General features: G+C 44.8%; 2 protein-coding genes across 2 annotated transcripts in view; both read right to left on the bottom strand.

The window, feature by feature from the left end:
- Nucleotides 1-7,591, bottom strand: part of dlc (deltaC) — a 96,547-nt gene extending 88,956 nt beyond the window's left edge. Inside the window, exons 1-5 of the mRNA XM_047392668.1 lie at nt 7,324-7,591; nt 6,673-6,924; nt 6,335-6,395; nt 5,188-5,445; nt 4,323-4,514 (exon numbers count right to left, since the gene is read on the bottom strand). Coding sequence (XP_047248624.1) covers nt 4,323-4,514; nt 5,188-5,445; nt 6,335-6,395; nt 6,673-6,924; nt 7,324-7,374 — 814 coding nt within the window. The 5' untranslated portion in view covers nt 7,375-7,591. The remainder of the gene's footprint in view (nt 1-4,322; nt 4,515-5,187; nt 5,446-6,334; nt 6,396-6,672; nt 6,925-7,323) is intronic.
- Nucleotides 7,592-17,562: 9,971 nt separating this feature from the next.
- timm50 (translocase of inner mitochondrial membrane 50 homolog (S. cerevisiae)) overlaps nt 17,563-25,846 on the bottom strand; it is a 34,172-nt gene continuing 25,888 nt past the window's right edge. The window contains exons 5-11 of the mRNA XM_047392710.1: nt 23,045-23,103; nt 22,132-22,251; nt 20,943-21,047; nt 20,497-20,595; nt 19,979-20,135; nt 18,400-18,506; nt 17,563-18,308 (exon numbers count right to left, since the gene is read on the bottom strand). Coding sequence (XP_047248666.1) covers nt 18,210-18,308; nt 18,400-18,506; nt 19,979-20,135; nt 20,497-20,595; nt 20,943-21,047; nt 22,132-22,251; nt 23,045-23,103 — 746 coding nt within the window. The 3' untranslated portion in view covers nt 17,563-18,209. The remainder of the gene's footprint in view (nt 18,309-18,399; nt 18,507-19,978; nt 20,136-20,496; nt 20,596-20,942; nt 21,048-22,131; nt 22,252-23,044; nt 23,104-25,846) is intronic.

The following is a 25,846-nucleotide window of genomic DNA, read 5'->3' as shown; positions in this document are numbered from 1 at the left end:
CGGGTGCTAACCCGGATTGTATCCAAAAACATAAAACCACGGCTGCCCAAATTACGGCAGAATTAAATGTGCACCTCAACTCTCCTGTTTCCACCAGAACTGTCCGTCAGGAGCTCCACAGGGTCAATATACACGGCCGGGCTGCTATAGCCAAACCTTTGGACACTCATGCCAATGCCAAACGTGGGTTTCAATGGTGCAAGGAGCACAAATCTTGGGCTGTGGACAATATGAAACATGTATTGTTCTCTGATGAGTCCACCTTTACTGTTTTCCCCACATCCTGGAGAGTTACGGTGTGGAGAAGCCCCAAAGAAGCGTACCACCCAGACTGTTGCATGCCCAGAGTGAAGCATGGAGGTGGATCAGTGATGGTTTGGGCTGCCATATCATGGCATTCCCTTGGCCCAATACTTGTGCTAGATGGGCCAAGGACTACCGAACCATTCTTGAGGACCATGTGGATCCAATGGTTCAAACATTGTATCCTGAAGGCGGTGTCGTGTATCAGGATGACAATCCACCAATACACACAGCAAGACTGGTGAAAGATTGGTTTGATGAACATGAAAGTGAAGTTGAACATCTTCCATGGCCTGCACAGTCACCAGATCTAAATATTATTGAGCCACTTTGGGGTGTTTTGGAGGAGCGAGTCAGGAAACGTTTTCCTCCACCAGTATCACGTAGTGACCTGGCCACTAACCTGTAAGAAGAATGGCTTAAAATCCCTCTGACCACTGTGCAGGACTTGTATATGTCATTCCCAAGATGAATTGATGCTGTATTGGCTGCAAAAGGAGGCCCTACACCATACTAATAAATTATTGTGGTCTAAAACCAGACTGTTTGTTCCTAAGCTTCATCATTAACTGATACCTCTGAAATATTTTTAGGAATTATGGAGATAAACAGTCAGAATAATCAACTCTCACATTTAACTGAATTTAATTTAAACCTATAATTTTCCTCACATTTTATGTTATACCCGGTTTCGATCTATTTTGGTTCTGATCTTTGATTGGACCATTTAACTCTTATGAATTATGACAGATTTTCACTCCTGATCTAACTAAACTAACTCAGTGACCTGATACTGGTCGATATTATTAGTATTATTATATTATATATATTATATAAATTATGAGCAGATTGTAGAAAAGTCAAACATCACTTAAAAAACGTCCTTGATAGGTCCGAACCGATGCCTGGTCAGTACCAAGCAGACGTTTCCAGCCGAAACTATAAGGCTGAAAATGTTGAAATTTACTGGGCAATAATAAAACAAACAGGAAGATGAGAGACACGACTTCATGTGGTTCCTGACCTGGAGCGCACCACATTTTAACTGGTTACTGACCCGTACAAGCCTGCCTCCAATAACTGATAGAACTGGTTCTATTCTCAGGACCAGCAAACACCTGGTACTTCTGGTGACAGAGTAGAGCTTCTGCTGGTCGAAATGGTCAGGAAACAACAACTGTCACCAAATCAGAGCTAGAACTGGTTTGTTATGGAAGAAACTACTTCCAGCACCTGATAGATACAGGTCCTTCTCAAAATATTAGCATATTGTGATAAAGTTCATTATTTTCCATAATGTCATGATGAAAATTTAACATTCATATATTTTAGATTCATTGCACACTAACTGAAATATTTCAGGTCTTTTATTGTCTTAATACAGATGATTTTGACATACAGCTCATGAAAACCCAAAATTCCTATCTCACAAAATTAGCATATCATTGAAAGGGTCTCTAAACGAGCTATGAACCTAATCATCTGAATCAACGAGTTAACTCTAAACACCTGCAAAAGATTCCTGAGGCCTTTAAAACTCCCAGCCTGGTTCATCACTCAAAACCCCAATCATGGGTAAGACTGCCGACCTGACTGCTGTCCAGAAGGCCACTATTGACACCCTCAAGCAAGAGGGTAAGACACAGAAAGAAATTTCTGAACGAATAGGCTGTTCCCAGAGTGCTGTATCAAGGCACCTCAGTGGGAAGTCTGTGGGAAGGAAAAAGTGTGGCAGAAAACCAGACCTTGGGGGACCTGCGGAAGCAGTGGACTGAGTCTGGAGTAGAAACATCCAGAGCCACCGTGCACAGGCGTGTGCAGGAAATGGGCTACAGGTGCCGCATTCCCCAGGTCAAGCCACTTTTGAACCAGAAACAGCGGCAGAAGCGCCTGACCTGGGCTACAGAGAAGCAGCACTGGACTGTTGCTCAGTGGTCCAAAGTACTTTTTTGGGATGAAAGCAAATTCTGCATGTCATTCGGAAATCAAGGTGCCAGAGTCTGGAGGAAGACTGGGGAGAAGGAAATGCCAAAATGCCAGAAGTCCAGTGTCAAGTACCCACAGTCAGTGATGGTCTGGGGTGCTGTGTCAGCTGCTGGTGTTGGTCCACTGTGTTTTATCAAGGGCAGGGTCAATGCAGCTAGCTATCAGGAGATTATGGAGCACTTCATGCTTCCATCTGCTGAAAAGCTTTATGGAGATGAAGATTTCAATTTTCATCACTACCTGGCACCTGCTCACAGTGCCAAAACCACTGGTAAATGGTTTACTGACCATGGTATCACTGTGCTCAATTGGCCTGCCAACTCTCCTGACCTGAACCCCATAGAGAATCTGTGGGATATTGTGAAGAGAACGTTGAGAGACTCAAGACCCAACACTCTGGATGAGCTAAAGGCCGCTATCGAAGCATCCTGGGCCTCCATAAGACCTCAGCAGTGCCACAGGCTGATTGCCTCCATGCCACGCTGCATTGAAGCAGTCATTTCTGCAAAAGGATTCCCGACCAAGTATTGAGTGCATAACTGTACATGATTATTTGAAGGTTTACGTTTTTTGTATTAAAAACACTTTTCTTTTATTGGTCGGATGAAATATGTTAATTTTGTGAGATAGGAATTTTGGGTTTTCATGAGCTGTATGCCAAAATCATCCGTATTAAGACAATAAAAGACCTGAAATATTTCAGTTAGTGTGTAATGAATCTAAAATATATGAATGTTAAATTTTCATCATGACATTATGGAAAATAATGAACTTTATCACAATATGCTAATTTTTTGAGAAGGACCTGTAGATATTGAATAGGAGGGGCCCTAAGATGGACCCTTGGGGAACGCCACATGTGATTTTTGTGTCTCTGATGTAAAGTTACCTACTGACACAAAAAAGTCCCTGTCCTTCAAGTAGGATTTAAACCAGTTGAGTGCTGTACCAGAAAGGCCGACCCAGTTTTCCAGGTGCTCTAATAAAATGATCAACAGTGTCGAATGCTGCACTAAGGTCCAATAATACCAGCACTGTGGTTCTTCCACAGTCTGCATTTATACGGATGTCATTGAACACCTTGACAAGAGCAGTCTCTGTACTGTGGTGAGCAGGAAGCCTGACTGGAAGACATCGAAGCGGTTGGTCGTTGTTAGGAAGTTGTTTAACTGTTGAAATACAGCTTTTTCAATAATCTTACCAATGAAGGGGAGGTTTGATAACTGTACATGATTATTTGAAGGTTGACGTTTTTTGTATTAAAAACACTTTTCTTTTATTGGTCGGATGAAATATGCTAATTTTGTGAGATAGGAATTTTGGGTTTTCATGAGCTGTATGCCAAAATCATCCGTATTAAGACAATAAAAGACCTGAAATATTTCAGTTAGTGTGCAATGAATCTAAAATATATGAATGTTAAATTTTCATCATGACATTATGGAAAATAATAAACTTTATCACAATATGCTAATATTTTGAGAAGGACCTGTAGTTCTGGAGCTGCTTGACAAACAAAAAACTGCATGAGGGACTGGACTTAAATGGTGCAAGTCAAAAGAGTCCAATGAAAAACAACCATAAAGTCTGGAGTCTGCAGCTTATATGAACATCTGGCTGCCAGGAAGGAACATCTGGATCAGGACTTTTCCAGGATGCTGCTGGAAATGTTAAAACCACAGAAGAACCAAACAATAATGTGATCATGATCCCTTGTTGGGTTTGATTCTTGTATCAAAGCTTCACTTTCCGTCTGCAGGAGCCACTGCATCAGATTTATGGAATGAAAGCCGACATGGTGTGATCAGTTTGGACCTGCTGTTCTGTTCTGTGCTCTTCATAAAAATCAACCCACACATCGTGTTTGCTGTATGCAGTCTCCTCAGAGGGCAGCACTTGCACCATTTTTCTGCTGAAACTCTGGAGAAAACCAGCCACAGCAGGTGGGGGTGGGGTCACAGTGTGATCCAGCAAACAAACTGCTCAGCTGCACGTTAACCGGACCGGCCAGCCCGCTCTGTGGTCAAACCCACCTTGGTTGCAGTACAGGCCTCCCCAGCCCTCCTTGCAGTTGCACTGCCAGGGCTGCTGGCAGGTCCCATGGAGGCAGCCCGGGTGCCGCTTGCACATGTCGCAGTGCTTCCCCTCCCAGCCCTCGTGGCACTTGCACTTCCCGGGTGACTCGCAAATGCCGCGGTCTTCGCCACAGCCTCCTGCACAGATGGCTGATGGGAGGAGGAATAGGAGGAGGGAGAAGACAGAGAGGGAAAGGGAGAAAGGAGGAGAGAATATTACCAGGAGAACATCAGAGATAGAGTCAGAAAACAGCTTCCCTCCCTGTAAGGGCCCCTCGCATGCACACACACACACACACACACACACACACACCTCCCCAACAAGTGCTTGGTAAGTGCTGGACGAAGCAGCTGGCTCACACAACAAAAGCAACACATGCCATCTTCTTTCACGCACGGCAGCACACATTAAGCTCCAGCGCGTGTCCCTGTTAAAGGAGCAGGCCGGGGGCCGACCAGGGGCCCAACCGGGGGCCCATTGTTGAGCCCAAAACAAAAGGAACAGACCTCAGAGCCAAACACACATTCACACACATGCTTGAAACGACAGAAGCGCTGAGATCTTTTTGTCCTCTGCAGCCACCAGGGGGGATGGCGGCTTTGACGGCTCAACAATTTCAAGGCTGCAGCACAAAAAATGAAGCAGAGCTTTCCTCTAACTGCCTACAGACATGTTGACATGGAAACAGAGGAGGTGCAGGAGGAAGACTGGCAGCTCACTGTGCACCTTGATTCAAACTAACACACCAGAACAGACTCAAGGAAGACCTTTGAGATGTTAGGGGTTCTTGGAGCCAGAGATGAAACTGTGCTGAGAACTCACGGTCCGTGCAGTATTGTCCACTCCAGCCCTCCAGGCAGTGGCGGCTCCCCTCGCTGTCACAGTGGAAGTGGCCGAAGGTGTCGTTCCGGGGCCGGCAGTAGGCTGAGCAGTCCTCACCGTGGTAGTTCTCGATGCAGACCACCCGATAGGAGAAGCCTAGCTTGCTCTGGTCGCCCTGGTGCACATACTGGGACCACTGGTCCCCAACGGTCTGCCTGTGGAGGCTCGCCACACGGCTGAGGAGGTTGTTCTGGTCTCCTGGATCAACAAGTGGGAAAAAAGGGATTTTATAAACATTTGTACAATAATCACATTTCCAAACGCTGAAATAAGAACCAGATCCAGTAGGGTGGACCGGGTCAGGTTCTGTGTCTTAGATGTTAAACTTTTTTCAGAAAATATAAATGATGCAGCAATAAACTTATTTCTCTTTATGTGCTACCTTATTCCTTTACAAACTGAGGAGCATAAAACTGTTGCAGTTTTCCATAGGAATCTGTGTCGATTCCTTCTGAACCGCAGAGTTCAGCATCTCAACACTCTGCTCATTGTTGTCTGATTCTCCTAAAGATGTTCCAAACATGTCCAACTGGAGATGGATCTGGGCTTTGGGATAGACAGAGGAGCTCACAGACGGTGTGCCACTGAGGCCACACTGCAGAATCACATCAAGAATTAACTCCAGAGCTCCTGGGAAAAGATGAATCCTTAATGGAAGCAAACATCTCTCCAAAATTCCAACATCTTCTTTTGTATCTGCAGGTCTGATTGTCCGTCCTGTCGCAGATGCTGGGTTTTCCACTTCTTACTGGGAATATTCTCTGTCCATCTTCACCTCAGTCAAACATTTAACCAAAACTGACATAAAAAAGGTTTAAACAAATGTTCAAGCAAATAAACACAACCAATGTAATGTAATCTTTTTATTTGAACCTCTAAAAATGTTAGAAATATTTTTGTTTGGTTGGAAATATTTTTATTTGGAAAATGTACGGGTTTTGTTTTATATAAGTATTTTAAATATACTCAAATAAAAGTTTAAAACGTTTGGTGCGTGTTTTTGAGCCTGAATGGAGGACGTAAACATGCTTTCTGTCGCCGCCTGGCGGTGAAGGCGCGGCACAGCAGCCGCCGCAGTTTGTTTTACCTGTGGACTTTAAACCTGAAGAGTCTGTGATCCAGGCCTCCAGGATCAGGGAGAAGGAGCCCTGCAACGAATCAGGAAACAATCATTAATAACTACATCCGTCAGCTGATGAATAATTACACGCGTTTATGAGCGGCCCGCCGACAGGCTGAGGTCAGACAGGTCATTTTGGTATCCAAACATGTGAAATCATTTCTCCTTTTAAACCATTTTTGTTCCATGAATCAGAGATAAATCTGAGTGAGAATCCTCTCTAAATCAGAACCGTGGTAAATCCTCAGTTCACAGTCACCGTGGGCCGCTGGTTGCAAACAGTCTGTGTGGTTCGGGTCACTTACCGGCCACTTAAATGAAACGTTCACCTTCATGGGCGCGCTCTCGGAGATGGAGATGGAGTCTGCGCTGAGCGCGTCGGTGCTCGCGTTCCCGTACGTGCACGGCGGCTCTGGGTTGATGATGCTCTGCGAATGTTTGAGGCACATGCGGAAAAAGATGCGGCAGTCCTGGGACTGGCGGCAGATGCTGCGGGAGCTGTTGAAGGAGTGGACCTTCAGCTCGAATACCGCCTTGGTTGGGGGTTGTGTGAGAACCTGATGGGGAGAGAGTTCATGTACAAGAGATGAAATGTCTAACGACAGAATAAACTCTGGATAATTAACTCTGTTAATGTGAAGAGGAAAGGTCGGAGAATAGTGAAGAAAAAGGTTGAATAAAAGTTTGATGATTTCCGCAGAGAGGAAAAACAAACATTTTCCCTGAAAGTTTTTCATATTCTGTAAAAATCTTTGGCACTACTGACACTGTCAGCTTCTGTTTGATCCTCTCTGACATCAAAACGTTTAAATCCAGCTCTGTGGATCTGAAACTGCAGGGAAAACATCAGAGAGTTGTGCGTAAAAGCGCACAACTCCACTGCGGCCGGAAGCACCAAGCAGCGGAGCTCCATAGGTACAGAGAGCGGGGGTGGGTGGGCTGTCAGAGCTACTCACCGTCTGGGCCGACACGGCCAGCAGGAGCCACGGTAGGAACAAATGCGCCATGTCGGAGCGCCGCAGCCCGATGCTTAGTAGTCTGCGCGTAAAATCCAAAACAGCGACAACTCCTGGAGGAAGAAAAAACGAACCGCTGTGTGGGAGGAGAAACGGGTTTCGGGTCCGAACTGTTCTGTCTGCTTTCTGTGCTAAAAGAAAACTAAACTGCTGCTGTTTGAACTCTGGACTGCGGCAGCTGCGGTCTCACCTCCGCTTTATACCGAGGGGGGAGGAGAGGGAGGAGGAGCGGGAAGGAGCAGGGGGCCGCTGCAAAAAGTGTCCACCTGAGGGAGGGTTTCCTGAAACAGGCTTCCATCAAACCGGAAGAGAAGGAGGCGAGGCGGAGACAGGAGGAGAGGGGGAGAGGAGTTACTGTGGGTTAACGTGTTTTGGTTCTGTTGGGTTCAGTCCGTGCAGGTTGGACCTGCACGGACATGAAGCTGAACTTTCCTCCTGTATACTGGAGGACAGAAGATGGATGAGGACGTTTCTTACAGTGTGAAGCTGAAGGGGTTTGGGGGGGACGATAAAACAAACTCCCAAGTTTCCTCATCTTGGTCGGTCCGGACCAGGGAGACCCAGGACCTGATCACTTTCGGACCACATCACTGCGATGAAAGCCCTTTCTTTACATCTGCTGAAATTAATTCGTCTCTAGATTTAATCAGAACCAGAACTTTATTGGCCAAGTTTTCCGTTGCTCACATCAACATCAGGCCAACAACAATAACTCGTAAAAACACTTAAATTATTAAGGAGCAGGAAGTAGAAAAGTATGTTTTGATGTTTATAAGCAGAGGGAAGGCTGGCTGTGGTGGACCAGCAGAGTAGATGCCTTTCCTGGACCTAATGGGTTCCTCAGAGACAGAAAGGTTCTCCGCAGCACCGACATCAGGAAAAGAGTTTAGTCTCCATTAAAGAAATTAAAATAAAACCATAAATGAAGAAGAGGTCCAGTCTGCAGAATGGACCCAGGTTGTTGGAAACAGACTCTTTTTCTGTGCGTCTGCAGCAGAACCCAGACTGTGGATCGGTTTGGTCCGGTTTGGGACGTCATGTTCCGAATTATGTCCCAAACAAACAGCAACATAAAGTGTTTACAGTGAAACGCAGCGATCAAATGTTCCAGACACTGACAAACATCCTGTAAACACAGAGAGCCAATCAAGAAGCAGTTCTCGTGTAAACATTTCTGAGCCTGCAGCCCACTTCCACTCTGCAGAACTTGCTGGTTCAGTTCTGAATGTCAGCAGTGAGGAGCCTACCAGTAGGGAGCTGGACGGTTCTGCTCAGGTTCTGGGGAGTCTGGTTTAATATTCATCTTCCTCCCAATGATTGCTGTGATGTGGGTTTCATCGCCAGTTCTGCAGGTTCTCTGCAGGTCACTGTGGGGAACTGCTCTGAATCAGTGAGGACTTCTGGACCTTCACTCTGCTGCCAAGAATCTGGATGAAGAACTGGAACACTGAAATCTGACAGATTAGTTCTAGTTAATGCTAAAATGATGCACTTGTTTCCGTAAAAGATCACAAGAAGGTTCTTCAAGCTTCAGTCTCATCTGGACTTTAGCAATGTTCAGTATGTGTGTCTGGATCAGGCCTCCTGCAGCATTATGATTCTGTCCAGAACCCTGCAGCTCGTCTGTAGAACACAGAACCGTTAAATCAGATCTCAGGCTTCCTTCACTTCTCACTTTTATCTGACCTCTGATTTCCTCCCACAGAGCGAACCAACTGGTTCCTTTTGGATGTTCTAAGATCCAAACTGGGATGTTGGTGCTTTAGTTTACCTCTTCATATCTGCACTGCTCCGACCACCAGTTCATTAAAACCCAACGCTTTTCTCTGCTTTTGGACTGGAGAAGAAAATAAGAACTTAAACGGGTTCTATTGTTTGTTTGGCTTGTTGATTTTCTTTTTAATGTGCAGTAAAGATAAATTAATGAAACGTCTCTGTTTCATCTGAACAACATAAATCACCAAATCATGTCCCAGCTCCGGCTTGGAAAAAGCATTCTGATGGACGTTTGGCCCAAAACAGCAGCTCCCAGTTCTGAAGATCCGTTTCAGGGAGGACCACGAAGCTTTTCCACGAAGCAGCGAGAAACACGCTTCAACTCTGAGCTTCAGCTGCTGTTCTAACAGAAACGTTCAGGTAGAAACGTGTTCTCAACGTGGCTCTGTAAAGAACTTCCTGCCAACAGAATCAGGACTGGTTCTGTTGGCAGGAACCAACAGAATCAGGACTGGTTCTGGTCATGTTATCTAATCAGATTGAACATCACCGTTACTCTGGAACCAGGTGAGCTTCCACACAGGCAAACCACGTGTGTGCGCATGCTCATAAACTTTCATCTTAATATATATTTTTCTAGTGAACTTGCGCGCCTGCCTTTAGCCCCCTCGCCACGGCACGCGGCGCTCACACGCCCACGTGAACCAAAGTGTCTCAGATGGTGAAGCTCTGATCCGAGGTCGCGTGCGGCTGGAACCACTCGTGATTCGGGTGGGCTCATTTCTGAACGTCATCAGTGGTACTGGTTCATCGGCCAGCAGAACCACTTCACTTGTATGATGACGACGTGTATCTGCGCGTGCAGTTGGCTTCCCGGGGATTGAGCAGCGTGCACGCGCCACCAGGAAGCGTCCTCTGATAATTTGCACATATTCGATCGCGCGCCACCTGCTGATCGATGTAAAGCCCCGCCTCTAAAAGCACGTGCTGCGAGCCCCGTCAGCGCTTTGATGTTCAACTGATGTAAAACCTGCAAAAAAAGACGAATGAAATCAGCTTAATCTCTGATTGGCTGTTAATCAGCCTGCTTTCCTTTACTGCATATTCTGGTTATAGATTTCCCGCTTCCATCTCACTTCCACTCTGTAGTTGTTAAAACTAGTGGCGCACATCACTGCGCCGTTTGTTTCACACACGCGCAAATGGCCCGAAGAGAGAAGGTGACACGAGCTTTTGTTGAGGCGAGAGATCCCACGGTGTGTGGCTCGTGTCCGCTCAGGGGGAGGCGGTGGTTGCCCTGGAGATGGTGGGAAAGTCTCCTGAGGCGTTAGATCCGACACCTGAACAGACATAAGCGCGTCAAACAAACGGAGCGGCGCAAAACTCAGACTGCTTGGAGAACATCTGTGAACATCAGTATTACCACAGATTATCAGGACTGGATTTAGGTCTGGACTTTGACTAGGCCATTCTAACACACATTCCACATTTGTGGAAGGAAAATGATGCAGTTTTCTAAGGTTTCTAACAATATATATCTGAAAAGTGTGGCGTGCATTCATATTCTGCCCCTCTAAGTCAGAACTCTGTACAACCACCTTTGTGTGCAGGTCCAGCTGCAGGTCTTTGGGGTTTGTCTCCAGCAGCTTTGAACATATACAGACTGATGGTCAGATTGGATGCAAAGTGTTGCATTCAGGTCTTAACTTTGACTAGACCATTCTAACACATGAGTCAGCTTTGATCTAAAACATCCATTGTATCTCTGGCTGTAGGTTCAGGGTGATTGTCCTGCTAGAAGGTGGACATCCACCTCAGCCTCAGGTCTTCTACAGCCTCTAATAGGGTTTCTTCCAAGACTGTCCTGGATTTAGGTCCATCCATCTTCCAATCAACTCTGACCAGCTTCCTTGTCCCACAGTATGATGCTGCCACCACCACGTTTCAGGGAGCCCACAGGGTCACATTTAAGGTCACTTTTTCAGTCCATTTCTAACCATATGGGGCCATATGTAACTGTCAGCTAGATAACCAGTTCTTCTTTCTTTGTTTTTTACAACCTGTGATGCATGCTTCCCTTAATATTTTAAACTGATCCAGATGAGCAGTTCTGGAGATATTTGAGAGTTTTTCTTTGGACTTTAACAGAGTTTTCACCTAATTTCAGTCGTGTACTTGATCTTTTTTGTTGTAACTCTGAAATATGAATCAATTAGACAGAAAAAAAGCCTTTATCATCCCAAAGATAACAGACAGCAAAATGAAAACATATGCAGTAGATGATCTGCTGAAGGATGAAGAGTCTGAGTCTCAGAGCTTTTTGCCACTTTTCATCCGCTATTCTGAACACCTGCCCACATTTGCTAAGACCCAACTGGAATAAGACTAAGTGAAAAAGCAGCCAAGGGCCAAAGAAGGAACTACTGACAACTTCTGCTTCGTAGGAACACAGGGAGGTCTGGCTGCTTGGTATAAAGAAATGAAGAAATGAAGGATGTTTTGGGATTTATGCACAGTGTGTAGCAGAGGATAGCTTCTTGGTCTTCAGCAGTAAACCTGTCCTGTCAAATGAAACTGATTATACAAGAACCTTCCAATGTCCAGTTAAGACCTGTAGGTGCCCAACTGGATTTGTTGACATGGGTTGTGTCCAGTCTCCATCCATCTCAGACACACACGTGTTTGTTGGGTCAGGACGGTTCCGATCTGATGAAGTTGTAACGAGGTAAGCAACCTGGTTCTCCTCCCCTCCTTCAGCGTGGGAGTGGAGCTAAATTCATGTTAATGATGCGCTTCACACTGAACCTGAGGAGGAGCAGCGGAGCTCACACCCACCCGCTGACCGTCTGTCAGGTGACAAAAAGCCGCACGAGCCTCCTTCCTCCTCCTCCTTGTCCGACACGCGACCACGTGCCTTGAATGATCCCCGCGGCGGCGCGCGCAGTCCTCCCTTTCATGTTAAATTGCGGCTTTTGTTTGGCGCAGATTGTGCGCGGCTGCAGCTGTTTGCGGGAGGAGGGGGACCTGAAGGTGTGAACCTGGGAACGTGTGGAGCTTCCTGACTCCCACCGCTTGTTTCCCTGCAGCAGCTCCCAGAGTTTTCCTCACCGCGTCATTCTGAGCTTTCATGGGAAAACTTTCACCTCTAACACTGACTGGATGTGTTACAGTTAACTGTCTTCAGAACCAGAACTTCTGTCCTAATGTGCTCTAAGTGCAGAACTAGAATAAATGTAATGGAAAATATGGCGATTTATGGCTTCATCTCAGCGTGGAGCTAAAATAAAGACGTGTCTTAAAATAAACAATTATTAACATTAAAGAAAATGCTGGGAAAATTATACATTTGTCTCGAAAATTAAAGATTGGCATTAGAAATGAATTTGACCTCATTGAAATACAATTAAGATGGAATCAAATGTTTGCAGTTGAATTTGAGTCTGGTTCATCTGATTATTTTCTATATAAATCAGAACTGTTTGTAGGGAATAGTCAGTTTAGAAAGAAACGGACTTAAATTGATTTAAATTTAAATGATGGAACCTTATTACTTTAAAAACCACCAAAGTCAGTCCTTCTTACCCAGAACATCTGGTTGTGTCTGGTTTTCCTGAATCATTCAGTTTTTCTGCTTAGTTTCTGTTTCAACAGGTCCTTCTTATCCAGATTTTAGAATCTGGACTTCTGTCACATTTCCAGCAGTTTGTTACATTAAAACAAAATAAATAAATAAATATATTTACTGTAAAGAATTATTAACAGAAGTTATGTTTTTATCTGTATGCTCTGCTGGACAACACAAAACTATCCCTGATGTTTCTGATGAATTCATGGAATAAAATTTATCTCCTTTAGTATATTTTAATTGGAATAAAACAGAAAAAGCAGCTGGTCCAAGTTGCTCCTTCCTGCAGCTGCCATGTTCTGGGCTGCCGGTCGGAGTAACCTTGGGTTCCGTCTTATCTGGACCCAGAGGAACACGTGGAATATGATGGACTGAAGTGGAAACTTCATCATTTGGGGAAACCTGATCAATCAGCTGAGGCATCTGCCTATAATTCGGTTTAATAACAGCGCCACATCTCAAGACAAACTGATCCAAGAACAGAATCCTGTCTGGTTCTGCTCATTCCATAAAAACAGATTGAGATCCATTGACCAAATAAAGCCAGCTGGAAGGTTATCTGCCCAGCTGGATTAATTGATTCTTTGACTTTGCAGCAACTCCTTCTCCTGAGCAAGCACGTGGTGACAGTAGAAAAGGAACAACTCCCTCTGAACAAGAAACCTCCAACAGAACCGGGCTCAGTGTAAACGTCCTGAGGACATCCAGCAGAACTGCAGCATTCAGGATCAGCTGAAGTTTTTTGGGGATTCCTCATAACTTGAATCCAAGTCTTGAATGGACTTTGCTTCAAAATCCTCTCAAGGTGCTGATTATGCTTGTTGGTTGTGCACCTTTTTAGTAAGTTTTTCCTTCCACTAAGTTTTCTATTAATTTATTTGGATACTGAACTCTGAACATCCAGCTTCTTTAACGATGTCCTTTTGTGGCTTCTTGTGTCGGGTCAGTAGTTTTCATCATGACTGTGTAGACCAGAACCTGAACAGAACCTAGCGGTTCTGTTTTAAAAATGTTTTTTATTTGACTTATTTTGTGGGAAACTAAACTTCGGGTTTTCATTGGCTGTAAGCTATAACCATGAAAATTAACATAGATATGCTAGTGAACATGAATAAATCAAACATGTTGAATTAAATAAAAAAACTTTTCAATCTAATTTAATTTATTGACAACAGCATAAGAACCAGAAGCATTCAGGTTCTACCCCCAGAAGACCTGAGGCTTCCAGAAGGTTCACAGAACCAGCTCAGATAAACAATCTAAACAGATCAACTGACCCCTACAGGTCCAACAGTTAATCAGAGTTCTGCTGTTTTACTCCGAGGTATTGGACCTATCCTGGGAAGTCTAGTCCATCTGCCTCCAACCAGTAAATACCTTAAAGCTCATAAAGTCCCAGCAGGAATCCTCCTATTCTGCTCTGTGTTGGGAAACCTGCAACCCGTTTGCTTTCCGACTGCAGTGACATAGGAAACCAGGATGGGTTCAGTTTCAGAGGAAAATATCCTCTTTGTTTTCCAGCCTCACACAGTTTTACAGTGTAGATTACATTTTAATAAAAGTTAATTTAATTTTCCTCATTTTTCAGACAGAATCTCAAATCATGTCATTTTGCCCCAAAATAAACACAAAGGAAACCTCCAGGTCCATTTCAACCTAAACAAACTAAATCAGCAGGTCCAATCAGCAGAGAGAAGTATTTATTCAAAAAAAAAAAAGAAAAAGGCCCAGACCATATGAAAAAGATTTACGATCACTTTCCTTCATATCTACAGCAACTTTGTTATAAAACAGTCGATCCAAATCCTGCCAAGAACCACTCAAACAGCTAATATTAAATCCTTCATTAAAAGGGAGATTCTGTTGGAGCCAAAAATCCAACAACACCAGCAGTGTGTGAATTTAAAATCGGGAAACAGCAGAAAGTTCTGCTAAATAATTCTTCAGTAATCCAGATGTTCCTCTTATCTGGATCAGCAGCTCTCCAAAGTTTTGGTTTCCTTTGGACCTTGGCAGCTTTTTCACTCAGGTTCTGACCAGGACCTGACCAATCCTTTAAAGCTCCATCAGAACCTCAAGTCTCAGAACATCTGGTCCAGTAGTTTTTATATTATCGATAACTTTAAAAACCCAGTTAAAGTGAAATAGTAAAACCCAACTTTAAATGTGGCGATGAAAATAATAGAATCTCATTTATTTAGGATTTATTGAATAAATATTCTGCAGTTGCACAGCTTAATGTCATAAATATGTTCTTACTTTAGTTAAACCTGATAACAGAAACAGTTTGACATCCATAAAAATGTCTAAATTTAAGTCAAATCAACCGTAAATTAAACACAGATCCAAAAAGCTGGAGGTGAAAACGATGGAGAACATGTCACCTGACATGTTGGAGAATACATTTCCAAAAGTGTTTCCATGTCCTAAAAACATGCATGTTTAAAAAGAAAACCATGTTTTCATTCAGTCTCATTTCATTCAATATTTATCTACTTCTATGTTTTTACTGCAGTTTTTCCCTCTTTCTAATCTTCATTTTCTGTTTCCCATCCAGCGTTCCAGGTGTTCTTTGGTCCAACTGTAACTATAAAATACGCAGGAAGGCATCATCCCCCCAACACAGGTCGGTCCATCTGGTTCTCCATTGGTAAAGGGCCAGTCCAGCAGCTGTACCCTCCTCTTCCTCAGCCAGGCCTTTGGGTTGTGGCTCTCCATCGTCTTGGTGAGAAGATGTGGTCCTGAAGGCAGCAGACATTGCTCTAGAATCTCTGCTGGACTTTTCTGGACCTCGCAGAAGTGATTCAAGCCCATACCATGATACAACCTCCTACCATCACAGAGCCTGGCTGCAGGCTGGATGGTCCATTTTCAACCAACACCTGGAGAACTGATCCATCACATCCATGTTCTCACTGTGTGATGGTCCATCCAAGAAGCCTCTGAGCCCAGAGAAGCTGTCTCCTCTGAAGTTAACATCAGGCTTCTTCTCTGCTTAGTAAAGCCTGTGAGTGGAACTCTAAACTGGACAAATGTTCTCCAAAGTAATCCCAGCTTCAGGTGTTGGAGCTGACAGAAGACTCACCTTTTGTGTGATGGGACCCTCAGAGGCGTCTCGACACCTTCATGGGACTGTAAATCTGGGGTGTGGTTAGCAGAGAAGAAAACAGAAACAGGTCTCCTGGTCTGAAGCGCAGCAGGACTTCAGCTTTAAATCCAGATGTTTGGCTGCAGATACAGTTTAACAAAAGTCCGACCCGCTTGTGTTCACTTTAGTTTCTGATCAAAGCAGAAATGTTCCTATAATGTCCACCACCCTGACGATAAATCATAGAAACAGGCGTAGAAGGTTTCTAAATGCTGAGATTTACAGCCAATAAACGGTGAAAAAAAAACAGCTAGTAAAACAGTTTTAAAGTTATTTTTTAAGTTAGTGGAAACACTTCTAATAAAAAGCCTCCTGCTGAGGTTTCTACTGCAGAACATGGAAGAAATCAAACCCAGAGAGAAGTTCGAAGCACACGAGGGAAGGTTTGTTTATTGAGACCGAGGCAGAGCTTTAGGCTTGAAGACAGGAGGACCTGTCTCACTGCTGAGGACGGATGTCATCTTGAGGGAGGAACAGAGTTTGATCTGATACAACTCAAAGAATTAGAATATTACTGAAAATCTCATTTATTTTAGTACATATCAGAATATTGTTCAGACTACTATATCAGACCAATAAAAAGGATGTTAAAACAGAAATGTTCTGGTATGTTCATGCTCTGGTCAACAATCATGGAGAAGAGAGCTGCCTGGACAGATGGAGGGGAAGTCACAAAAGGTCATTGCAAAAGAAACTGGTTGTTCACAGAGTGCTGTAACCAAGCATTTTCGTGGAAAATTGAGTGGATGGAAAAAGTGCACCAGCAACAGGGATGACGGCAGCCCTGAGAGTCCTTTCAAGCAACCCCATTCAAGAGATTGGAACAGATTCACAAGGTGAGGACAGCAGCTGGAGTTGCAACATGAAGAGCCACCACACACAGACAGAACCAGTAAATGGATACAGCTGCCACAGTCCTCGTGTCATGCCACTCCTGAACCAGACAGAGACAACATCAGAAGATTCTTACCTGGACTAAGGTGAAAAAGCCCTGGACTGTTGCTTAGTGGTCCAAGTCCTTGTTTCAGATGAAAGTTGATGATTCTGTGAGCCAATCAATGATCATCACATAACATTTCTGTATTTATTTTTATGGGTCTGAATAGTCAGTCATTTTCTACCGCTTATTCCATAGTGGGTCACGGGGGAGCTGGTGCCTATCTCCAGCAGTCTATGGGCGAGAGGCAGGGTACACCCTGGACAGGTCACCAGTCCATCACAGGGCAACACACAAACAACCAAGCACACACTCATTCATACACTTAAGGGTAATTTAGAGAGACCAATTAACCTAACAGGCATGTTTTTGGACTGAGGGAGGAAGCCGGAGTACCTGGTGAGAACCCACGCATGCACGGGGAGAACATGCAAACTCCATGCAGAAAGACCCCCGGTCGGGAATTGAACCCAGGACCTTCTTGCTGCAAGGCAACAGTGCTACCAACTGCGCCACCGTGACCCAGTATGGGTCTGAATATTTATATTTTAATTTTCTTCCAAGCTGAATTTCGGGTTTCCATTAATTGTAAACCAGAACCACCATTGGACTTTCTGAACGGGCTGAAATAAAGGAATGGTTGCCTGATTTTCTAGCTGTAGATACCTTCTGGAAGGTTTCCTCTGACTGAACTACTCCTCTTTTCTCACAGCTGCAGAAGTTTCTCCTGCTGGTCAAAAATCAAAGGACAGGTTTGCTTGGTGCTGTTAGAGGTTTATGAGTTTATCTGCAGGAGGAGATGAATATAAAACAAGATGACATCATAAGGCTCATCAGTAACAGACAACAAGCTCCTCCTGCTCCCAGATGTTTGCAGGTGCTCCGGTCTTCAGTCCATCGTTCATCAGAACCGCTGCAGAACGCTCTCACACACTCCTCTAAACATCAATGATTTCTTTTATTTTCAGAGTTACAAAGGGTTCTGGTTCTGTGAGCGGCGCCCTCTACAGGAAGAGGAAGTAAACTGATGTCAGGTCCGGTCCTGTGAGCGGATGAGAGAACCAGAGATGGAGAGGCGATAGCAGCGCTGGTCCTGGATCAGCCTCCGCCCACCAACAACAAGGTCCAAACTAACCGGATTCTCAGTTTATTTAAACCAATCAGCAGCTTACAAAACCATCAGGTGACACCAAGATGACCAAGGGAGAGGCTTCAATGCCCCGCTCTCTCTGACTGGTCCAGAGCCGACCAATGTTCATGCCCTCGCTCTGTGTCCAGAACCCGCCCTCTGACTCGTGATGGCGGACGCTGCTCAGCTACAGTATACAGGCCCCGCCCCTCACCTCCTGCAAGGCTGTGATTGGTGGAACAGTGTGGGTGGGTGGGGCTCTGTGTGACCCTCACTGCTGTTTGGAGCGCCAGAACCGCGATGTGATGGAACCTAGAGAGAGTCCCTGTTTCTTCTGCTGGGAGAGTTCAGCCAGACGTTGCTCCTCCTCCTGCATGGTGGGAGACAGAGACATGAGGTCAGAACAGAACCCAGAACACCCAGAACCAAATCACACAAGTGCATCGGATTTCTCCTCCTACCTGGGCCAGATGGGCCTGCCGGCGTTTGAAGGCCTCGATGGGATCGTCCTCCAGAGCGTAGTTCTCCAGAACGCTCCGAACATCGTCCACGCCACTCAGAGCGATGGCTGACGGAGAGGAGAGGCAGGAATTACATAACAGCAGACAGGAAAGACTTCTTCCTGATGGTTTCACTCATGGAAAAAAGAAAGTACACCCTTTAGCAGTTGTTTTTATGTAAAAGGACATGAACAATGATCTATTCTCGGAAAAACCTAATCCAACCCTAAAAGACAGCCTCAACTTTGAGTCCAGAATATTTTGACATGCAGAGGAGGTCCTGGTCCACTCAGGGACCACAAGGAGCCCAGGTCCTGTGGCTGCATTGCAAACCCACGTCATCACTCCTCCATCACCATGCTTATTTGCTGTTTGGTAATCTCCAAACATGGAGCTGTGCATTATGGTCAAACATCAGTCCAAAATACATTGTTCCAGAACTCTTCTCCTTCATCCAGATGCAGCTTTGCTAACCTAAGTCCTGCAGCCATCTTGTTTTTAGAGAGAAGATGTTTTCTCCTTCAACCCTTCCAAGCAGCCATACTAGTTCACTGTTTTCCTAACTGTCCTGTCATGACCTTTAACCTGCTAACAGAGGCCTTTGGAGTCATTTCTCTGAGCTTCACGCTCTCATGTGGGACTGAATCTGCTGAGACATCCACTCCTGGGAAGATTGGCAGCTGCCTGAGATGTTTTTCAACTGGAAATAATCTTTCTGTCTGCAGAATGATGGACTTCAGATGCTTTGGAGATGATGTTCTAACCCTTCCCAGGTTGATGGACAGCAGCAGCTGCTTGTCTAAGGTCATTGCTGATATCTTTCCACCCAGGCATTGTGTTAACACACACCTTCATGCTACAGGTCAGCAAACTGACCCGAGAAAGGTTCTCCTCACCCTGATGAGCAGTTAATGTTTGCATCTGATCAGCAGCTGCCAGCCGATTCTTTTCCTCTGTAACCCTATAGAAACAGCAGTAACAGAGTTACTGGTTCTGACAGTTTTAACTGATCTTAATATGAAGTTTTCATGTGGGTCCAACCCGTGCCAACTGGGTTCTATAATAATCTCAATCTTTTTTAAATTTGAAAATATTCGGAGGTTTGAAGCCATTTTGAATTTATTTTTCCATCAGGTCATTTTTATCACTCATTTCCAGCTCTGTAGATTCTTTAGATTTTAAGTGTTTAAATGAAATAAATTAAAAACTTAAAAAATATTCTGTCTGATCTGATCTGCCTGTCAGTTGGGGAAATATTTTGCGTTCATCAGAATTTTGAGACGGTTCCTGATTTTCATCTTGAACCTAAACTTTGAGAATTTATTCATCCAAAGTTTGTTTGTTTGGTTTAAACATATTTAGGATTCAAGGAGATCGAACTTGATCTTAATCTTTCATTTGATCCAAGTTATGTTATTGTTATAATTGATATTTAGGAGGATTCTCCAGATCTCAGTGTTTTAACAGCTGTCTTCAAGGATTTTCTGGATCTCAATGTTCCGGTCGGAACGTGAACGGAACGCCTCAGTCCGACTCTTACTCTTCAGGAAGTTGGCGAGGTCATAGAGCGTCCGGTCGTCAGAGTTCCCGTCCCACTCCCTCAGAGCCATGCCGTTGAAGGGCTGCAGCTGGAACGCCTCCCGCTTGCAGTCCACCACGATCACCTTACTGGTGTCCCGGTTCAGACACGACACGTCCTGACAGAGACAGAAACGGGTCAGAATCAGTCTGAAGATGTTTTAAAACCAGTTCCCCCAATAATCTGAGGGGGGCAATGTTGACCTCTAATTGCATCATCAAGTAAACAACTTTATTCTCCTGACATTCATTGAGCATAAAGAGCCTCAGAGTTTCTCTGTCAGCCCAGCTGGTTCCTCTGAGGTGGAGACAGATGGAGCGGGACCATCCAACCTCCTCCTGCTCCCCCAATGAAAACCTGCCACTGTTCGTTCAGTCAGAACCAACAAACCCCGAGCAGAAGCTGAGTTTGCAGCTTCAGTTTATATTTAATAAAAGCTCAACATGGCTGACGTCAGAAAACTGTGACCAGAGCCGTACCTTCACATGGTGGCCCTCCATGTAGCGCGTCGCATCTCTGAAGAGACGGTACATGACGAAGCCTTGGGGGTCGATGCTGTCGATCAGAGGATACGCCGTCTGCTCAAACAGCAGGAAGAAAATAAAAACGGGCAGTTTTACAAACAGCCGTCTGGTTTTTCAGAAAAGCAACAAATCGAAATGATTTATCTGAAAGAAGCTGGTCTGCAGGACAGCAGCGCTGCTGGAAACATCTCCTAAACTTCTATGGAGGACATGGAGAAAATTAAGAATAATTAGGCCAGCATCAATTTCAGGTTTAAGATTATTTTGGTATGGAAGATAAGAGACATGAGATCTGTCCTCCTGATCTCCTGGAAACTTTCCTGGATCTGACTGAACCTACATGTGTCCTCATGGAGCTCCTGGCTCTAAAACATCTGACCAGATGTAATGGTGTTTCTCACCATGCCCGTCTCAGCCGTGAAGATGACGATCTCGTAGAGCGGCGCCAGCTGCTGGAACAGGTAGTCGATGCCTGGTCGTTTCTTAAAGCGCCACCCAGTGGACAGCTGGGCACACAGAGCAGAACAAACAGGTTACAGGTCCCCAATGGAAACGGGTTCAGAACAGAACCCGGAGGAGTTCAGAGGCTGGTAAATGGTGACTGGGATCAACTTATTTTAATACAGCCACACATTCACCATGTAGACAACAGGAACTGGGAATACTCCAGCTCATTTTTCCGTTCTTCTCCAGACCTGAAGCTGGTAAAAATCCACACTCTTCTAACCTGAGGTCAGATGATCAGATAATCCTGGAGTTATCTGATCATCTGTTTCCCTGCAGGTTCATCCAGAAAAATCCCTCATTACCCTGAAGAACACGGAGAGAACATCCACAGAAACAGTCCTGGTGCTTCAACCCAACTCTCACTTTGCTGCTGGTACACCTGAATTCCCCGACTGTGGGACAGTACAGGTTGTTTCTATTCTCTTACCTGAAAACTGTGTGTGTGTGTGTGTGTGTGTGTGTGTGTGTGTGCGCGTGTTGTCTGACACCATGAGGTGTGACTGAGCAATAAGACAGAAGGTGGGAGTGTGTCTTTGTTTGCTGCAGCAGGTGTGGAGCTTCACCTGCTGGACACCTGTCAGGTAAATGGACCGACCAGAGACAGGTGGACAGGTGGAGGGACACACACCCTCCACCTGTCCTGTGAAACCATTAACCTACATTCAGCAGGTCTCTCCAACACTCTGGGTTAATCAAAGGTCATCATGGGTCATATTTCAAAGGGTCAGCTGGTCCAAATGGGACCAGAACCAAAATAAATGGAAATAAGCTTCAAATATAATTAAGCTGCATTCTGTGTAATAGAATACCAAGAGAAAAACACTCTAATTGAGCCCATGGGTCCAAAACAGGAGCACCAGGTGACTGGACCTAGGTCCTTCATGGGTCAGTTACATCAACTCCTCTGAAAATGGTCTGGATCGGTTAAAACGCAGCAGAACTGTGGGTCAGATCACTTTCACAGATTACGGGACAAACCTGGGACCTCCGAGGAGAAAACCTGATCGTCATGATCCACCTGACCGCTGCTGTTATAGAAGGTCAGGTTTGAACATGTGGAGAAGAAACAGCGAGGGAACGTACCGACCACTCCGGGTGCAGCAGGACGTCAGTCAGCTCCAGAACCAGCGTGTAGGGTGGCTGGTAGTATGGCTCCTTCAGCGGGTCGGGTAGCAGTTTCGGGCTCGTCGGCTCGATGATCATCTGAGATCAGAAAGATAAAATATCTTTAATCTGATGTTCCTGAACTTCTTCCTGACAGTCCGAAACTCTCAACAGTTTCTGCTGTTAACTCGGGGAAAAGCACAACATCTGCTGAGTTAACTCCACTGATGGAAAGTTCTGATCCATCTGAACATCACATGCGTTGTTCAGCTGGTCCTGCTACCTCCACCGTTTGTAGCCGACTCAGCTCAGTGGTATTTTGGGGGTCCAGTGTTCTGATGTTTACTGCTTACTTCAGACTGACGGAGAAGACAGGAGATCACAACCGGTACTGGTTCATGAAGCCCGTTCAGCCTGGTTTTCTTTCAGTTTCATTAAAAAGAAAGTCCAGTTGTGATAACGTCACCGTTGTTCCATATCTTCTCCAGTTATTGAGCCATGGTGAATACTCCAGCTGAAGAACCTTCTGGACTCTTCTCCTGACTGGTACCTTCTACCGTGAGGTCCTCTGAAGCTACTCTGCTAGCTGTGGTTTTAGCTAAAGGATGGAAATATGGAAAATTCTACCAGGCCATCGGATCGCAGCTGTTTGATCAAAGCATCTCTTTAAGGGTGTGGCCGGGTCCGTCCCGGTGATTCATGATTGGGTCAGAACTACATTCTACTGCTGTTTGTTTTATTTTGTTCAGCAGCAGCTGGTTAATAAACAGACCGACTGGACCTCTGATCCAGTTGCCTGAAGGTCAGGTGTTTCTGCTGCTTTCTGTTCCATGTATGATTCGGGTCAAAGCAGCGGCTCGGCTGCGTCTGAGCTCATGAAGGTTCTCCTCACCTGTCTGTAGTCCTTGAAGTATTTGTAGGTTCTTTTTAACTGCTGGATGACGGGAGGATCTGAAACAGAGGAGACAGTGCTCCATCATTAGAAACAGAACATTCAAGTCCATTAAAAACATCTCAAATATGTTCTGCTAAAACAACCTTCAACAGCAGCTTGACGGTTCTGTTTCTTCATGATTTTTCGAAGGTAAGAGAAGCAGAACTTACAGGTAAATCCTGGAGAGCACCTCTGACCTTACATTTAAACTCCTGATCGTCTGATCAGTGGGATCAGGACCCGGATGAACGGGTCCATAACTGATAACATTATCACAAGGTTTCTTCATCTCCTCATGTTCCCACAAAAACTTTCACAAAAAGAAGAAAAATAAAACCGATTTCTACAGATTTCTGATGGTTTTTCCAGTATTTTGAATCATCATTGATGGAAACGGAAATGAACGTGGAGCAGAAACGGACCCGATGCAGCAGGCTGGAAAGCAACAGGGATGGAGGAGATGACATGATGATTCTCAGTCCTGCATCACAGCATCTCAACCTTTGCCAGGTTTGAAAATCTGATTTTTTCAGTATTTGACCGTATCAGCTGCCTGGAGCATCACTATTTCATTACCTTTAGTAACCTCTCATGATCTCTATTGTTATTCATTTGCTGCAAAGACATTAAAGACGTTGGATGTTGGAGGCTGAAATCATGTCCTGACTGGACGTCTGCAGTCACCTTCTGACTAGAAGATGACCTAAAGGAACCCTTCACTAATCGGCCTCCTCTTGTCTGGCTCAGGTTTTGAAGCAGTGTTAGGAACACCAGTCTGAGCTCTGATGTCCTCACATGTTTGCATGTCCAGTGTTTTTGGATGTATCTCAGGGAAGCTGTGAATGGATGAGTAGTAAAAATGATAAAAGCACCATGAGGAGAGGTCAGTAGAGTAGTAAGATCTCCTGTATCAGGACCCAGCTGCAGAGGCGACGCTCCTAAAACCAACGACCGAAAGGAGGAGATGGCAGCATCATCTCCACCAGCTGATCACATCTGAGCAACACCAGGAGGATGAGCTGATGGCCTCAGATTTGATCATTTCTTCCCAGTTTCCTTCTTACGAGGAACACGAATAAAGGTTTGATTTAATTACAACGGTTTGTGTCTCCTTTAAATCCCTCAGAACAACCGGGCCGGTTCTATTTTACAAGTGTGAATTATAACACTCTGGTCTGAATCGGAACAAGAAGTCAACATCTGATCAGTTATTTAGATTTTATGAAACACATTGTGTTTCTGGTCTTCATAACACGAGGAGATAACTTGGATCAGGTTCTTCTAACAAATGTTGGTAACCTTCTACCGGGACTGGAGCAGAACCTGGAGGATCTCCGATGGATCAGTGCAGCGATTAAAGACCAGTCAATGATTGAGAGATGAGACCCGAGCCAATAACACATCCAGCTGCAGACTAATGTTGACAATAAAAACTACATTTCCCATGAGGCCCTCGGCTCATTAATGCAAATGGGAGCCCAGTAGGAAGAAAAACACACACTAGCTTTCTATGTCCTCCGTCTCTAAACACACGCGTCCACACAGAGGAGCTGTGAGCTCTGCTCCCGAGGGACTCAATCCCCCAGAGTTCACTGCAGTACACTGAAGCGGAAGCATGGCCATCTGCCATCTTCCTGCAGTGATGACACGCTGTCCACACGTGTGTGAGCGTGTGCTGATGCTGTGCACATCCATGTAAGTAGCAGAAGAGAAGCGTGAAACAAAATTCACCAATAATGATTAAAGCAATGCAATAAATGTTAAAACGGCCTGCCAAAGAGGCATTATTATGGGGAATTTTAGTGGAACCGGGACTAACATTCTGATTTTCCCAAAATCCTTCAAATTTTTACATTTCGATTCCTAGTTTTGATGCCTAGTCTGCTGACCGAAGAATAAGCCAAATACCAATGAAGAAGAATCCGGAGTAAGTGTGCGTGCAACGGCGATCAATCTTTAATGAAAGAAATGACCCGTTGGCTCAGAGCAACGAGATGAGATCATGATAAGGAGATAGCTCAACCAACATGATTCATCACCTCCAGATTCATGGTGTACAGGTCCTTCTCAAAATATTAGCATATTGTGATAAAGTTAATTATTTTCCATAATGTAATGATGAAAATTTAACATTCATATATTTTAGATTCATTGCACACTAACAGAAATATTTCAGGTCTTTTATTGTCTTAATACGAATGATTTTGGCATACAGCTCATGAAAACCCAAAATTCCTATCTCACAAAATTAGCATATTTCATCCGACCAATAAAAGAAAAGTGTTTTTAATACAAAAAACGTCAACCTTCAAATAATCATGTACAGTTATGCACTCAATACTTGGTCGGGAATCCTTTGGCAGAAATGACTGCTTCAATGCGGCGTGGCATGGAGGCAATCAGCCTGTGGCACTGCTGAGGTCTTATGGAGGCCCAGGATGCTTCGATAGCGGCCTTTAGCTCATCCAGAGTGTTGGGTCTTGAGTCTCTCAACGTTCTCTTCACAATATCCCACAGATTCTCTATGGGGTTCAGGTCAGGAGAGTTGGCAGGCCAATTGAGCACAGTGATACCATGGTCAGTAAACCATTTACCAGTGGTTTTGGCACTGTGAGCAGGTGCCAAGTCGTGCTGAAAAATGAAATCTTCATCTCCATAAAGCTTTTCAGCAGATGGAAGCATGAAGTGCTCCAAAATCTCCTGATAGCTAGCTGCATTGACCCTGCCCTTGATAAAACACAGTGGACCAACACCAGCAGC

This window comes from Girardinichthys multiradiatus, chromosome 18 (assembly GCF_021462225.1).
Source record: "Girardinichthys multiradiatus isolate DD_20200921_A chromosome 18, DD_fGirMul_XY1, whole genome shotgun sequence".
Lineage (NCBI taxonomy): Eukaryota > Metazoa > Chordata > Actinopteri > Cyprinodontiformes > Goodeidae > Girardinichthys > Girardinichthys multiradiatus.
The sequence above is the reverse complement of the archived record's forward strand: the minus strand, read 5'-3'. Positions and strand labels throughout refer to the sequence as shown.